Raw genomic sequence first — 12,905 nt, 5'->3', positions numbered from 1 at the left:
CGAAGAGCAGCAGCGTGGAGCGCTCTTCTCTCACGTCATATGCTCTGCTGGGCGGAGCTCAGCTCGGCAGCACCGGGAAGGAGTTTGTGTCTGACGCCATTAGCCCGTCAGATGACCCGAGCGCGCGGCGCGTCGTATTAATTGCGGCTTTGTATACTTACGGGCGCATTAAGTTGTCCAGGCCGATATGTCCGTGTGCCCCCCCTCCCCCCCTCTTTCCCCTCGACATGGCTGGCGCGTGGTGGTCCACGCCGGGCTCTTGCTTGCTTGCGCTACAACAAATGTTAGTTATGCCGTGACAGATAGTGGTAGTAGCCGGTTATAATCTCGCGTTGGAGCTCGAATTAACATACCTCCGTCTACACACCGACCGGCCGGTGGCCGGTACAGCAGCAGCTCTCCGGCGGCAGGCAGGCCATACCACACATTAACAAAACTTTTACTAAAAGAACAAGAAACAAAAATCTTGGCCTGTGACGGGGCACCACATAGCGCAGTGGTTCGATCCACCGAATAGGCTGAAAGCATTAAACGGACGCCATTTTTGCCATTTCATCCTACGGGTCCCATCCCAAGCAGTGCAAAAAACACATCGCGCAAATGCGATCTCCTCATGGCCCGAGGGCCGGCCCGCGCGGGGCGGAGGCTGCGATAACCTCTCGGACTCGGCCCCCAGGGTTATACGACCACCTTTTTTTCCATTCTTCTTTTTATTTTTTACAATTCCCATCCCGCAGAAAATTGACGACGCCCGACAAAGAGAGAGAGAGAGAGAGAGAGAGAGAGGGAGGGAGGGAGAGAGGAGAGCGTGCGCGAATCTGACGCGGCGCGCCCCGCCGCCGCTGCTGCCCGACAAATGACCAAAACACATATAATCGGATTCCTTTCCTAATCGGCCGCTGCCGGTGGAGCATCATCAGAGTCGCACGCACCAGAGACGCGCGGCGGCGGCGCTGCCCGGCGTCCTTGTGCGGCGAGTAGAGCCGACCCGCCGCCGGCCCGGCCGCCTCAAACCCAACGGAATGACATAATGATCGAACCGTAGTAGAGATCGAACGCACGTACGTCTGTACCGAGCGGCGACGAGAGGGGCCGGGGGGGGGGGGAGCTAATAAGCCATGGCGCGGGAGGTAATGAAGAGGATGTGAGTCGCTGTTGTTGCTGTCCATAATGGCACCCCATGATCCCCCCGCAGGTTCCCGGCCGACCCCTTGCAGTGCCGCATTGAACCCTACTCTCCGTACAACAGGTAGCCAGCAGTGGTGGTGGTGGTGGGTGATGCTGGTGGTGGAGGTGGCGGTCGTGTTGGTGGTGGTGGTGGTCAGGTGGTGCTGGTGCTAGTTGATTAAGGGGAGGGCGGGGCTGTTAGTGGAGTGGCTAGTTGGTGGTGGTTGGTTTTAGCTGTTCATCCCCTGGTGATCATCTATAAGTCGAGAGTCTGACCACGAACTAACTTGTCAGTCACTTTCGGCTCGGTGACAACTTGTCGAAAAGCGGAGATATGGTGGATGGGTGTTCGGGGTAAAAGGTGATTGGTGATGGAAGAGTAGATCACACTGATAACATACGATACGAGTAGGGCAGCGGAACATAACTGAAAGTGAGGCAGGGTGTTCTACGGATTATCTGAAGTGAGACATTCTTGTCTTACATTTGATGAAGTAGGACACGAGTACCTCGCACCTTTCAACATTAGACCTGACCTAGACCAATGAAAGTCATTAAGTCGCATTGACATTTTTTCTCAACAAACTGCTCGCACGAGTGCATGCTTACCTTTGTCAAGAAAACGACGTACCGTCCGTAGGGATCATCCAGAGAGTACGTCCGTTATTCACTGTCATGAACCTGTTAAGTTATGCAAGCTCCCATAACGCCTGGTAGGTAGGCAACATCTTGCTTCCAATGCATGCGAGTTGCGGGGTGGCCTACCCCGAGCTTCGCAGGCGCTGAGCTCCCGTAATTTTCTCAATGTACCTGAAAAAAACAAAACGGACGTACTATCTGGCCGGTCCCAGAAGGCACCACGGTTCCCACAGTAGGCAAGCCCGCATCACTGGGGTGTAGTAGCCTTGACACCCGTTACAAGATGTGGAAGTGACGGGGCCAGTCAGCCCACCTAACGCCTGGTACATGGATCACTTGCGTAAAGTAGGACATGTCTGTCTGATTGGTAACGTCATTAGAATAAGACCCATAAGTGAGAGTAAGATTTATGTAAAGTAGGACAACCATTACAGAATGTCCTTCTTTAAACTGTTGTGTGTACTTCAATTAGCAGAGTGGACTGTCGGAGCTCATCTTTCCACCATTTAACCTCGTAATCTTTTCCAGCTGCACCTACGAAATCGTCCAGTCCGTCGCCGAGTTCCTGCTAAGCAGAGTCACTATCAGGCCCAAGATCGGTATAATCTGCGGGTCCGGAATGGGTGAGTTTCATTTGCGAATCCTCCTCGAAAACATGTAACTGCGCCGAGGAGGGGTTCCCAAAAAACAAACAAAAAGAAAAAACGTCGTATAAGACAAACTTGGTTCTTCTACTATTTTTGCACTTCCTGTCACTCGCTGTTCGGGTTTTGCTCGGGGTTCACTGTAAAGTATATCTGTTTCCACCCACACATTACTTCTAAAGAGACTTAAATGCTGGAGAATTCTTCTCGCTCCTATCCTCTCTATTCCAAACCGTGCACAACTACCTATCACAGAGTTATCACACGCCAATGGCAGTGCGTTCCTGCGCTCCTGTAAGAGCCATGCGTCGTGTTGGTTGGGTTGCCTTCCTCGAGGCGCGTCAGCCGGGCAGGGGTATTGCTGGAGTGTGATGACAATACTGATGCAAGTTGTGTGACGTCAAGACGGGACCACAGGTTGCCTGGCCGACGCCCTCACCGACTCCACGTCCTTCCCGTACGAGACCATCCCCTACTTCCCGACGCCCACCGTGCCCGGCCACATGGGCAGGCTCGTGTTCGGCTACCTCGGGGACGTGCCCGTCATGTGCATGCAGGGCCGCTTCCACTACTACGAGGGCTACCCGCTATGGAAGGTGAGTGTCTCGTCGGTGCGGTAGGTTACCACTCTGCTTCCGTCCCGGACCTCCCTCTCACCTCTTTTGTCCGGCCCCGCAGTGCGCCATGCCCGTGCGAGTGATGAAGCTCGTCGGAGTGACCCACCTGCTGGCGTCCAACGCGGCCGGAGGCCTCAACAACAACTACAAGGTCGGCGACATCATGATCATCAAGGACCACATCAACCTCCTGGGCTTCGCCGGCAACAACCCCCTCATGGGACCCAACGATGAGAGGTGAGTCCTCGCCAGTGACCATACTGTGGCCACAGCGCTGCACTCTGCACCGCCCCAGCCTCGGGCCCAGCTGACTCCGCAGGTCATTGTCTCCAGGTTCGGACCGCGCTTCCCCGCCATCAACAGGGCCTACGACTACAGCGTCCGCCGCATGGCCAAGGCGGTGGCCTCCGAGATGAACATCAACAACATCGTGCACGAGGGCGTTTACTCTGTTGTGGGTGGACCCTCCTTCGAAACCATCGCCGAGATTCGCATGCTGGCTGCCCTCGGCGTGGACGCCGTTGGTGAGTACTAGTGTTCGGGAGATGGCGTGGTGTGAGCAGCATAGAGTTACAAGTTTGGTACTAACTCCTTCTCCTTCGCAGGCATGAGCACCGTGCACGAGGTGATCACTGCTCGCCACTGCGGCATGACCTCGTTCGCCTTCTCGCTCATCACCAACAAGAGTGTCACCGACTACGAGAGCTACGAGGAGCCGAACCACGCGGAGGTGATCGACATGGGCAAGCACCGCGAGCCCGTCCTCAAGGAGTTCATCGCCAGGCTGGTCAAGAAGATCGAGCACGACCGGCAGCAGAGCAAGTAGAGAGGGCGCTACGGCCCGCCCAGTGCGCGCGGTGCCGCGCGGGTGCGGGTGTGCCATCCCCTGCTCTCGCCGACGCCAAGCGGACCGGTGCCGGTGACTCCCTCCCGCTGCGTGCTGCACCTGCCATCGCCACCCAGCATCCCTGTCCACCCGTGGACCACCCGCGGTCAGCGCTGGACCGCTCCATCTGTGATACCTAGACCTACTTATACTTTGGGCCGACGCGCCGCGTACGTGGCCGAGGAATTTGCGGTGCAGGGCCATGTTTCAGGCTCAGGCCCAGACACCTGTGCCATACCCATATGAAGCTTTCCCCTCGATATGTTCCTCGACTGATAATGGTACACATTCCATGGCCACGATAGGTGTATAGTAGTGTGTTAGAAATAGAAGGCATTCATTGACCATGTTCCAGACTACTTATGTAAAGACCAGTGATTCCGTGACGTCGCATCTGAAATGCACTTCTGAATGTAGCCGACTTTCATTATTGAGAAATAAAAATGAAAAGACTCTCTACCTCGTTAAGTTGCATATCGTACCTAATAATTTTGAGTTGGAAACGTGTTATAATTTATAATTTCACGCGCCCAAAAGTATGTTCTTCTCTGTACTGTAAATACGTGCGATAACATTAAAACTAGTGCTATTGAGATCTGATGTTTGCATTCAAATGAAAAACAGCCTACCATAGCTCACTTCCCTGACAATCGAACCCCGCTTAAGGCGCTCGCCAAAGAAACGTGCTCCTGCATGCAGGGTGACGCGAGGCAACACATGGTAGGACTCTAGGTAGGCCAACCGCCAAGCAGCTGTGCGGAGTGGACGGCCCACCCGCAGCGCCTCCGTCTGCATGGAGCGCGTCCCGCGTCCTGACAAAATATTCGACTGAAAAGCCAAAAGTAAAGCTAATAATCGTTTTTCTTCATGCTGGGGTCTACGACGTCTCCAAAGACGAGAAACAACAGTCCAGCCACAGAAGCAAATTAAATTTTAAATTTGAGGAAAACAATGGAGCGCTAGAAGGATCAACCGTCTCTGATCGTGTACACCAACTCTAGCAAATATATAGACATATTTTGACACGATACATATATCCAATAAACCTTAAAACTAGATTAAAAATAATATATCCTATTGTTGTGAACAAATTTATAGTCATATTAATGATGAATGCAAAAAAGCGGTAAGGTTCAACAGTTTCGAAGTGTGAAGAGTGTTGGCAACATTTGTCGAATGAAGAAAACCTTTACCTGCTTTGTGTTGTTTGAAAGGCGTTGCATGAAACAGACCAGTTTGAAATCTGTCAACGCGTGTTGATAGGGTATGTGATTTCTTCCATCGAAAGGTGCGGGTTCGAAACGTTTTTCCCCGTGTACGTGCTATGGATCCTGTTCTGCCCTTTCGGGCTTTGAGTCCAGGAAATAGAAACCAAAAGATCAGCCAGCAACGAAACAGTAAGATTGGTGTGCATCATGGTGGCATGTTGACAAATGGGGGGGGACTTTAAACCAGCATTGACATTTCTTATCTTTTACAGGAGATACGAAATTATCCCTTAAAACTCGCAAAGGAAACACCGTGGGACATGATGGAAAGGAAAACAGAGCCCCTATCACGGAACGCTATTTCAAGAAACCAATCTTTAAATTGAGTGATTCAGACCTTCTCACATCAGATGAATCAGACTCTAGTATGATTGACGTTGGAGCTGAACTTAAGAAGCATTCTGTAATGTCTTTAAATACTCAAGAGTCTACGTTTTCTATTCCTGTTGCTGAATCTACGAGATGTGAACTTCCCACCAGAAATCAGAATGAGTGTGTTGAGTCCACTGTCATTAGTTTACATACAGCTCAAAACGGTAGTTCTTCTTCTTCTGGAACAGAATATTTTACCGCGTGTCCTTTTCCGGTTGGATGTGATGAGAGTATTGTCTGTATATCTGATTCTTCTCCTGAGTCTTTTCGAAAAAATGGGAAGAAAACCAAAATTGGTGCGTCTGTGCTATTAACATCTGATGAAAGTGACAGTGAAACCTATCCTAAGAGTAACATTTTCTCCTCAATTGGAAAGTGTGAAAAGAAGAAATTGTGTGATACTGTCATTATTGAAACATCTGAAGAGGAAGATAACTGCAGTACTTCTGCTGGAGACTATAATAATTGTGATATTATCATTCCTCCCAGTGTTAAAAGTGATAGAAGTTTATCCAGCAGCTCAATCAGTAGCACTCGTAGTCTCAAAAGACTTCAAGGTGGCCATGTTATTCCTCCAAGTCCAGAAAAGTGCGAAGAGAGTAGTGAAAATGAATCTCTCATATCTGAAGATGATTGCAAAAATGGTAATATGCACAAAATTAACTGTAGCCCAGGCAGGACAAAACCAGGTTTTTCTGAGCCGAGGAAGCAACAATGTGACGATTACTTTCCAAAAGTGAGAGTCGAAGCAAAAGAGTGTTCTAAAGAACCGGACTTGACTGCATCTTCTTGGAAGGATGACTTTCATTTGGTTATGGAAGAATCAACAGTCAGCAACAAGGAAAGAAGCAAATGTAGTGATGAAGGCATTAAGGCTAATGCACTCAGTAAAGCAACGAGTTCTATCTCTAAAGAAAAATATAATGACATAGCCAGGTGTGTCTTTAATTACAAACAATTTTGTTTATTGGTCACTTTATATTTTAAAGACTAGACTGATTTGGATTTCTTTTTCTTAAAGATGGCTTACAGCTGGGCGCAATTCAGAGAGTGACTTGGATGATTCTACATCTTGTGAAAAACGCTCGCCTAAGAAGAAAGTTGACAATCTGACTCCTGATACATGTCAGAACACTCATCAAAAATCAAGGTTTGTGCTGCCACATTTTAAGAGACGTTTAAATGTATTATAAATTTTAGTGTTCATTTGTAACAAACTTAGTCCATGTATGATCAATACAGTTTTCTTAATTTTTGGTTTTGTTTCTGTTATTTTTATGTGAATTGACCGCTTTCAGGTTAATAGCTGCGCGACGATCTTCCTCTGGAAGTGAGAGTGATGACAACTTTGAAGCACGTAAGTGAACTTCCATTTTCCACTCTTTGTAGTTGGCCAAGCTCTCGAGGTATTGTTCAATTTATCTTTCATCATTACTTTTAGTTATGGCTTCAATAAGGAAAAAAACAAATACAGCCAAGAAGGAAATTGCCCCTAGGAAAAATTCCTTTCAAAATGGCTCATTTATTGATGATGAGGCTGCCAGTGATGTAGTTGAGTCTCCATCTTTCAATGTATATCATTCTGACTTAACAAGATCTATTAGAGCCGAAGTCAAATCAGTCAAGAAGTAAGTAGCTACATACAGTATTGATGATCTCTGAGAATGTCATTGCCTGTGACAAATTTAACTGTAGTTATGTTTTTGCAGATCGGTGAAGTCTATGACCAAAAGACAGATTTTTGGCCATGAAGATAAGATAGGAGAAAATCATCATTCCTGTGTTGGAGAAACACAAAAACGCCAGGTAAGCAAAAATGTACGGTCAGACCATTGAACTAATTTCTAATTCCTCTAGTGTGGAAGGTCTCGAATCATTAGTGTAAAACTAGTTAAACAGAGGAATTTGATCTATATTTACGTATCTTTTCAGATGGATAGTTTTATGAAAGTTCGTCCCTTGAAGTTAGATTCTGATGAATCTAGTTCTGATAAAAGTATGAAAAAAGGTACTGAAAGTGACACATCTAGTTACGACTTTGTACCACCACCCACCAGGGGTAAAGTGGCTGTGAACAGAAAGACAAAGCATAAGAAAAGTGTCAAAAGATTCAATTCAGTAGAAAGTTCAGATAGTGATGATTCCAATCCAGACGAGCCTATGAAACCAAAGGCTACTAATCGAAGGAATAAGAGGGTAGTTTCAGGCAGTGGTTCTGGTTCCACATCATCCTCCAAATCAGATTTACCAAAATCTAAGCTGAAGGACACTCCTAAGTTAACTTCAAATATTCCTAAAAGTAATATTCAACTACCATTTACTATTTATTTTTCTAAAGAACAATTGACAATTTCTTTTAAACCTTCTTTAAAAATATTCTAGGCACTCAGCCCTTCAAGACACCCAAAAATGTAGCAGCTTTAAAGTCTCCTCAAACTCCTTACTCACCCATTCGGACTTTCCTCTCATCATTGTCAGGTAAGACAGTGGTTTGGAAGCTACAAGTGTTATTTTTAAGGAAAAGTAGTTATATTTAAAGCTAATAATTGCAGGACCAACACATCAGCCTGGTGTTAGGGACCATCCAGAAGCAGTTATTTATAGTAAGAATTTCAAGGGGAAGAAAGAGGAGCTTACTCGCCGTCTGTTTAAGCTCTTTAACCGGGAAGTGTTTGATCGGAGAGTGAGTACCATTTCTACAATATCTGCTGGTATTTTTCATTGAACCACTAACTTGAGTTCATGTACCTTTCAGCTTCCAGATGATATGGTGCTAGAGTGGAATGCTCGCTTGGTGCGCACTGCTGGCTTATGTTACTGTAAACTCGTAAGAAAAGGTGGTGTGACATCTCGCACTACTAAGATTGATTTATCTACTAAAGTCATTACATCTCCTGATCGTTTAAGAGACACTCTGATTCATGAAATGTGTCATGCTGCAGTATGGCTGTTGAACAATGTCTCAGGCGGACATGGCCCGTTCTGGAAAGCATGGTTAGCAGGCACTGTTTGAATTTTTACTTATCTATTGTTAACTCAGGACTGTAAACGCCATGAAATTTTCTTTTAATTTAGGGCACACAAGGCAATGAAGAGATTTCCTGAACTCCCCCCAATTGAGAGATGTCATTCTTACAAAATAGAAACCAAATTTACTTACAGATGCACTAAATGTGGCTACAGGTAATTATCAAAACAAAGCTCTCCTATCAACTGTTGTGATCAGTTCTTATGATGTGTATGGTCTCTATTTTCAGCTTTGGTCGGCACTCTAAATCACTTGATCTGGACAAGAAACGCTGTGGTTACTGTTACGGAACTTTCGAAGTCTTTCTTAGTTCTAAAGGTCCAAACACTAAGGAGAAAGACTCAGAGACACCAAAGGCACCAAAGGCACCAAGTGGATTTGCTTTGTTTGTCAAAGAGAACTATGGTCTGATAAAACAAGATCATAGTGATTTTAAACACGGAGATATTATGAAGAAACTTGGTGAAAAGTTTGCTCAAATGAAGGTGAAACAATCAACAAGTTGATGTTGCCTTGAAGCACTTGTCTGATAAGAGTTTGTAGATGTTATAAGTTCCTTATTAACTTTTATTAAAAAATTTAAAAATATTTATTGACAGATTATGTAAATCATAGGTATCTATTCAAGCTAATTTTAAGTAGTCACTATTTGTCTATTTATTTGTTTGACTTTTAACTTGAAAGAAGTTTATATATTCACAAAACCCTGTAATTTTGAAGATTTGCTATCTTGTGTTTGTTGTCTGAAATATAAAGAAAGGATGAGGAGATTTTGTTTGTCCTTCTAACAATGGCGTGGCCCAACTATTCGTGGATTCCAAACTCCAGTAAATGGACTATGCTTAATCCCAAAAGTTGACCTTGGGGCCATGGGAAGATGCTGGATCACCTATGCAATGAATTTTGCAAAGTTTAAATTTCTACTCATGCCAATTTATGACAAGATCAAGTATTAGGTTCTTACTTTCTCATGGCAGTAAGCACCAGGACCTGGAGTGCCCTTGTCTGTTTTCTCTGTTAATTTTTCTCGAATAGAAAACTCAGGAGCATGTTGAAGAACTCTTGAAAAATTATCATGTGCGTATGCCCCTGGTCCAGGTGTTACAAAAGTATCTTTGTCATACAATCTATACCCTAGAACATGAGCTGGGGGTGTCTTGTGGTGTCCCAATATTGTGGGAAGGGAGTACTCATTTGGCCCTGAAACACCATGGAGATAAATGGAAGAATTCTTCTGATGTGCAAATTTTGAAATCATTTACCTGGCGTTTGGGATGAAGAGGATGGCACTGGCTTTATCCGGAATGAAAAGGCAGGTGCCTTTGGTAATATGCGCCTTGCTTTCACCTTGTATGATGCTGGTCCTGGCAGTTCTTGCAGTGAGCGTATTCCTGGTTTGATTCTCATGGTGTAAGCTGGTGCTGAAGCTTTCCCTTTGAGGGGAGCACAAAAATAGTGAGGACATCACAACATTTATTTTTCATTTAGATATTTGGACCTACCACCCTGTGACTTCAGGTTTCTCGTGTTATAAGAAGCAGGTCCAGCTGGATAATATGCTTTCCTTTGTTCGGTCCTGTCTTTGAAAGCTGAGTTAATTTTTGTCATTTAACAAGAAATGCTAGATAAAAAATGGTGTAAAGTCAACCTAGGATACAGGCTCCATGCTGGTCGATGGGTAATTGATGAATTCATCACTTGAGTTCCTTTAAAAATAAGGAAAAAAAAAGAATGGTACTTGTCTTTGTATTAAACTTCGGGTTTTTAAGAGTTTCTCACACACTGTACCTAAATATGATGGCATTGGCATGGCATTCGGGCCAGGTGTAGGGTATTCTGCCACTACTGGCATTCTCTTTCTTGAAGCAATCCATGGATTTTGCTGATACAAATCCTTTTTCTTTGCGAAGCAGTTATATGGAAGCGTAAGTGACTTTTCAGATAAGGAACCTGTCTCCATTGCAATAAAATAAAATTCTCAATCACTCCAAAAATTTCTTGAAGATACACAAGATTAAGAGAGATTTTCTCAATGGAGTGAAAATTTTTCGATCTTTATTACTCAAAACCATCAACTCCATGGAAACATGACATCATTATTGTGATCTATCATTACTTTAAGTATATCAAACTACACTTTTCTTGAAAAAAATTAGAATTCTTTGAGTTGACACAGTGTCATTCCCGGCTCATGTATTCTAATTGTGATAAATAGATGCTGTTGCTGGTGTATGAAATGCTGTGTTTGTCGCATGTGGTTCCAAGAGGGGGGTATAGCTCAGTGGTAGAGCATTCGACTGCAGATCGAGAGGTCCCCGGTTCAAACCCGGGTGCCCCCTCTACTTTTACCCGGCTTTCGGTCGGTATCTTTTCTTTGGTGGCCCCTTTTAAGTATTTTCGAATAAAGAATGTGAAGAATAAATTCATTTTTCTGACTGGGCATATAGATGTATTGCTAGACTCAAAAAAGTCGAACGCCTCGACCTGGCACCAGCTCCACTTCGGTTCTAGCTAACAAGTTCGGTGGTGGGGGGTAGGGTGCTTGCTATGAAAATTTAAGCAGTACTTAAGGAAGAGTTAGCTGAAGAGTTAGCTGGTTAGCTGTTTATTTATTTATTTCGAAGTAAGCACGAGCAGCATAAGTTTTACTTTTAGAAATGTTGTTTCGCAAAATTTGATGATACGACAACCGCTTCAGTATTGGAGCTAACTTACACAAAATGTTCAGTGACCATACCCTTTGTACATATTACTGCATCCCGCACTTCCTAACCTATTGCTCTCTATACGTTTTCAATTCAAGTTTGCTATTGTATTTGCGAAGTGCAGAGTTTCAGGTTTAGTTTACAGACAGCCCCGACGCATTACTTATTCCCTCCTCATATGCTTTTGAAGCAGTTTGACCGAAAGTTAAACTCAGCTAATTCTGCCTGTTATGAGAGTTGATATACACCTCTGGATTTGAGACACAAATGGTTTTAATAATTAGAATCTCATGAATGAAAACACATCTCTGTAAATTATCCCTGTAGAGATCAAGAGTCTAGTTTCTTTCAGTTGTCTTTGCCGAGACAGTGCTATGGACCACAACGAATTTCAATATTGTCTCTTATAAATGCAGTCGCATCAGTTAAATCTTTAAAATTATGCTGAGCAGAAAAACAAGGTTATATGCATTGCATGACGTTAAGTAATTTTGATTAGGAAGGGTAGAATCATGTTTCACATCTTGCCAAATATGTGACACTCAGTAGTACAGTCAGTCTGCTCTCAAAATTTTCTGTACTATTTAATACAATCTTTTTTCTCTGGGGTAATCCAACAGACTCTTAACATATCTTGTACACTCATGGAACAGAGATTCGTCAAAAGGATTGATGTTCTTAGGACTTATTGGGACGAAATTTCAACAAGGAGCTCAGGTTGATATCATTGGACGACGCTTTGTCTTGTAACTACAAATTATCCAGGGAAATGGATCAAATCTTCCTTAAGCACACATGTAAATTAAAATGCATACAGAAATCAGGACTGCTGTTAGATTTTAATTATATACCCAGGCGGCACGGTTTTGTCGAAATGACATCAAGAGAAGTCGGTATCAAAGTTTTGTCAATTTGGTGGCCCACTTTGTCATCAATTTGATATCATGTTATGTCATGTGATGACCAAAGTGACAAAATTTAGACACTGACCTCACTTGATGTCATTTTGACAGGACTGTGTTCTCTGCGTAAGTGTGGATTGACTAAGAGGAGAACAGTAGCACTTTAAAAAATTAAAAGTTGAGCGCTGGGTACTGTTTATTCAAGATAGGAGAAGGTATTAATACTCCACTTGGTGTAACATCTATATTTAATGCTGATACAAGTACTTCATATGGTTTGGTAGTTGATAGGTACAAAGCACATTATACAGATTAGTACAGATATTATTATTGCAAGTTCTATTACCATTTTTATGACTAGTTCCAGCACTAGTATTATAGACAAATTAAAGACAACAGCCTTTAAGGGTATTTACAAAGTCATTGGCTTTTTTAGAGGTCCGAAGCTTATCAATGTTGAAATTCCCTGCAATAATTATTTTTCATAGAGGAGGATAACTTTCAACCAGAATGTAATTCCCAATATCACTGATAAATTCTAAATCCATGACTAATGATACTGGTGAATAGAGGAGGATTAGATTCAACCAGAATATCATTCACAATATCATTGACCTATTCTACATCCATAACTAATGATACTAGTGGATGATAAATAATAATTAACATGCATTCAA

At 43.9% G+C, this 12,905-nt stretch overlaps 3 protein-coding genes and 1 non-coding gene across 9 annotated transcripts in view; 3 read left to right on the top strand and 1 right to left on the bottom strand.

The window, feature by feature from the left end:
* Nucleotides 1–4,546, top strand: part of LOC113207649 (purine nucleoside phosphorylase) — a 6,580-nt gene extending 2,034 nt beyond the window's left edge. The window contains exons 2-7 of one of the 4 annotated variants that reach the window (XM_052270221.1): nt 1,196–1,249; nt 2,335–2,429; nt 2,868–3,046; nt 3,129–3,304; nt 3,401–3,591; nt 3,673–4,546. In XM_052270221.1, coding sequence (XP_052126181.1) covers nt 1,196–1,249; nt 2,335–2,429; nt 2,868–3,046; nt 3,129–3,304; nt 3,401–3,591; nt 3,673–3,893 — 916 coding nt within the window. In that variant the 3' untranslated portion in view covers nt 3,894–4,546. Of the gene's footprint in view, nt 1–1,195; nt 1,250–2,334; nt 2,430–2,855; nt 3,047–3,128; nt 3,305–3,400; nt 3,592–3,672 lie in introns of all 4 variants that reach the window. The other 3 variants (XM_052270220.1, XM_026424295.2, XM_026424294.2) reach the window with 3 other exon arrangements.
* A 520-nt stretch (nt 4,547–5,066) lies between these two features.
* Nucleotides 5,067–9,389, top strand: LOC113207648 (germ cell nuclear acidic protein-like). Of its 3 annotated transcripts, none has more exons than XM_052270218.1 (12): nt 5,067–5,359; nt 5,434–6,529; nt 6,615–6,743; nt 6,892–6,950; nt 7,035–7,221; nt 7,303–7,411; nt 7,526–7,892; nt 7,976–8,071; nt 8,146–8,276; nt 8,349–8,587; nt 8,669–8,776; nt 8,851–9,389. In XM_052270218.1, exons 1-12 carry the CDS (start codon nt 5,278–5,280, stop codon nt 9,125–9,127), a joined length of 2,880 nt encoding a protein of 959 aa, XP_052126178.1. In that variant the 5' UTR covers nt 5,067–5,277; the 3' UTR covers nt 9,128–9,389. The 3 variants fall into 3 exon arrangements, with proteins under 3 accessions (XP_052126178.1, XP_052126179.1, XP_026280077.1); XM_052270219.1 differs by having other exon boundaries at nt 5,068–5,350; XM_026424292.2 differs by having other exon boundaries at nt 5,071–5,359; nt 7,303–7,399.
* Nucleotides 9,385–10,695, bottom strand: LOC113207650 (outer dense fiber protein 3-like). The gene is made up of 6 exons (XM_026424296.2): nt 10,410–10,695; nt 10,270–10,327; nt 10,124–10,197; nt 9,884–10,054; nt 9,586–9,821; nt 9,385–9,510 (listed from the first exon to the last, which is right to left on the bottom strand). Exons 1-6 carry the CDS (start codon nt 10,579–10,581, stop codon nt 9,406–9,408), a joined length of 816 nt encoding a protein of 271 aa, XP_026280081.1. The 5' UTR covers nt 10,582–10,695; the 3' UTR covers nt 9,385–9,405.
* A 193-nt stretch (nt 10,696–10,888) lies between these two features.
* Nucleotides 10,889–10,960, top strand: Trnac-gca (transfer RNA cysteine (anticodon GCA)). The gene has a single exon. It is a non-coding gene; the product is annotated as a tRNA-Cys (tRNA).
* The last annotated feature ends 1,945 nt before the right edge of the window (nt 10,961–12,905 follow it).

This window comes from Frankliniella occidentalis, unplaced genomic scaffold (assembly GCF_000697945.3).
Source record: "Frankliniella occidentalis isolate FOCC.00 unplaced genomic scaffold, Focc_3.1 Scaffold114, whole genome shotgun sequence".
In the NCBI taxonomy this organism is placed as follows: domain Eukaryota; kingdom Metazoa; phylum Arthropoda; class Insecta; order Thysanoptera; family Thripidae; genus Frankliniella; species Frankliniella occidentalis.
The sequence above is the reverse complement of the archived record's forward strand: the minus strand, read 5'-3'. Positions and strand labels throughout refer to the sequence as shown.

Coding starts and splice junctions, on each gene's coding strand:
- LOC113207650 (XM_026424296.2), bottom strand. CDS start 10,581: ATGGAGACAGGTTCCTTATCTGAAAAGTCACTTACGCTTCCATATAAC. Junction 10,328..10,409: donor GCCAATGCCATCATATTTAG/GTACAGTGTGTG, acceptor TTATTTTTAAAG/GAACTCAAGTGATGAATTCA. Junction 10,055..10,123: donor AAACCTGAAGTCACAGGGTG/GTAGGTCCAAAT, acceptor CTCCCCTCAAAG/GGAAAGCTTCAGCACCAGCT.
- LOC113207648 (XM_052270218.1), top strand. CDS start 5,278: ATGGATCCTGTTCTGCCCTTTCGGGCTTTGAGTCCAGGAAATAGAAAC. Junction 5,360..5,433: donor GCAACGAAACAGTAAGATTG/GTGTGCATCATG, acceptor TATCTTTTACAG/GAGATACGAAATTATCCCTT. Junction 6,530..6,614: donor AAATATAATGACATAGCCAG/GTGTGTCTTTAA, acceptor TTTTTCTTAAAG/ATGGCTTACAGCTGGGCGCA.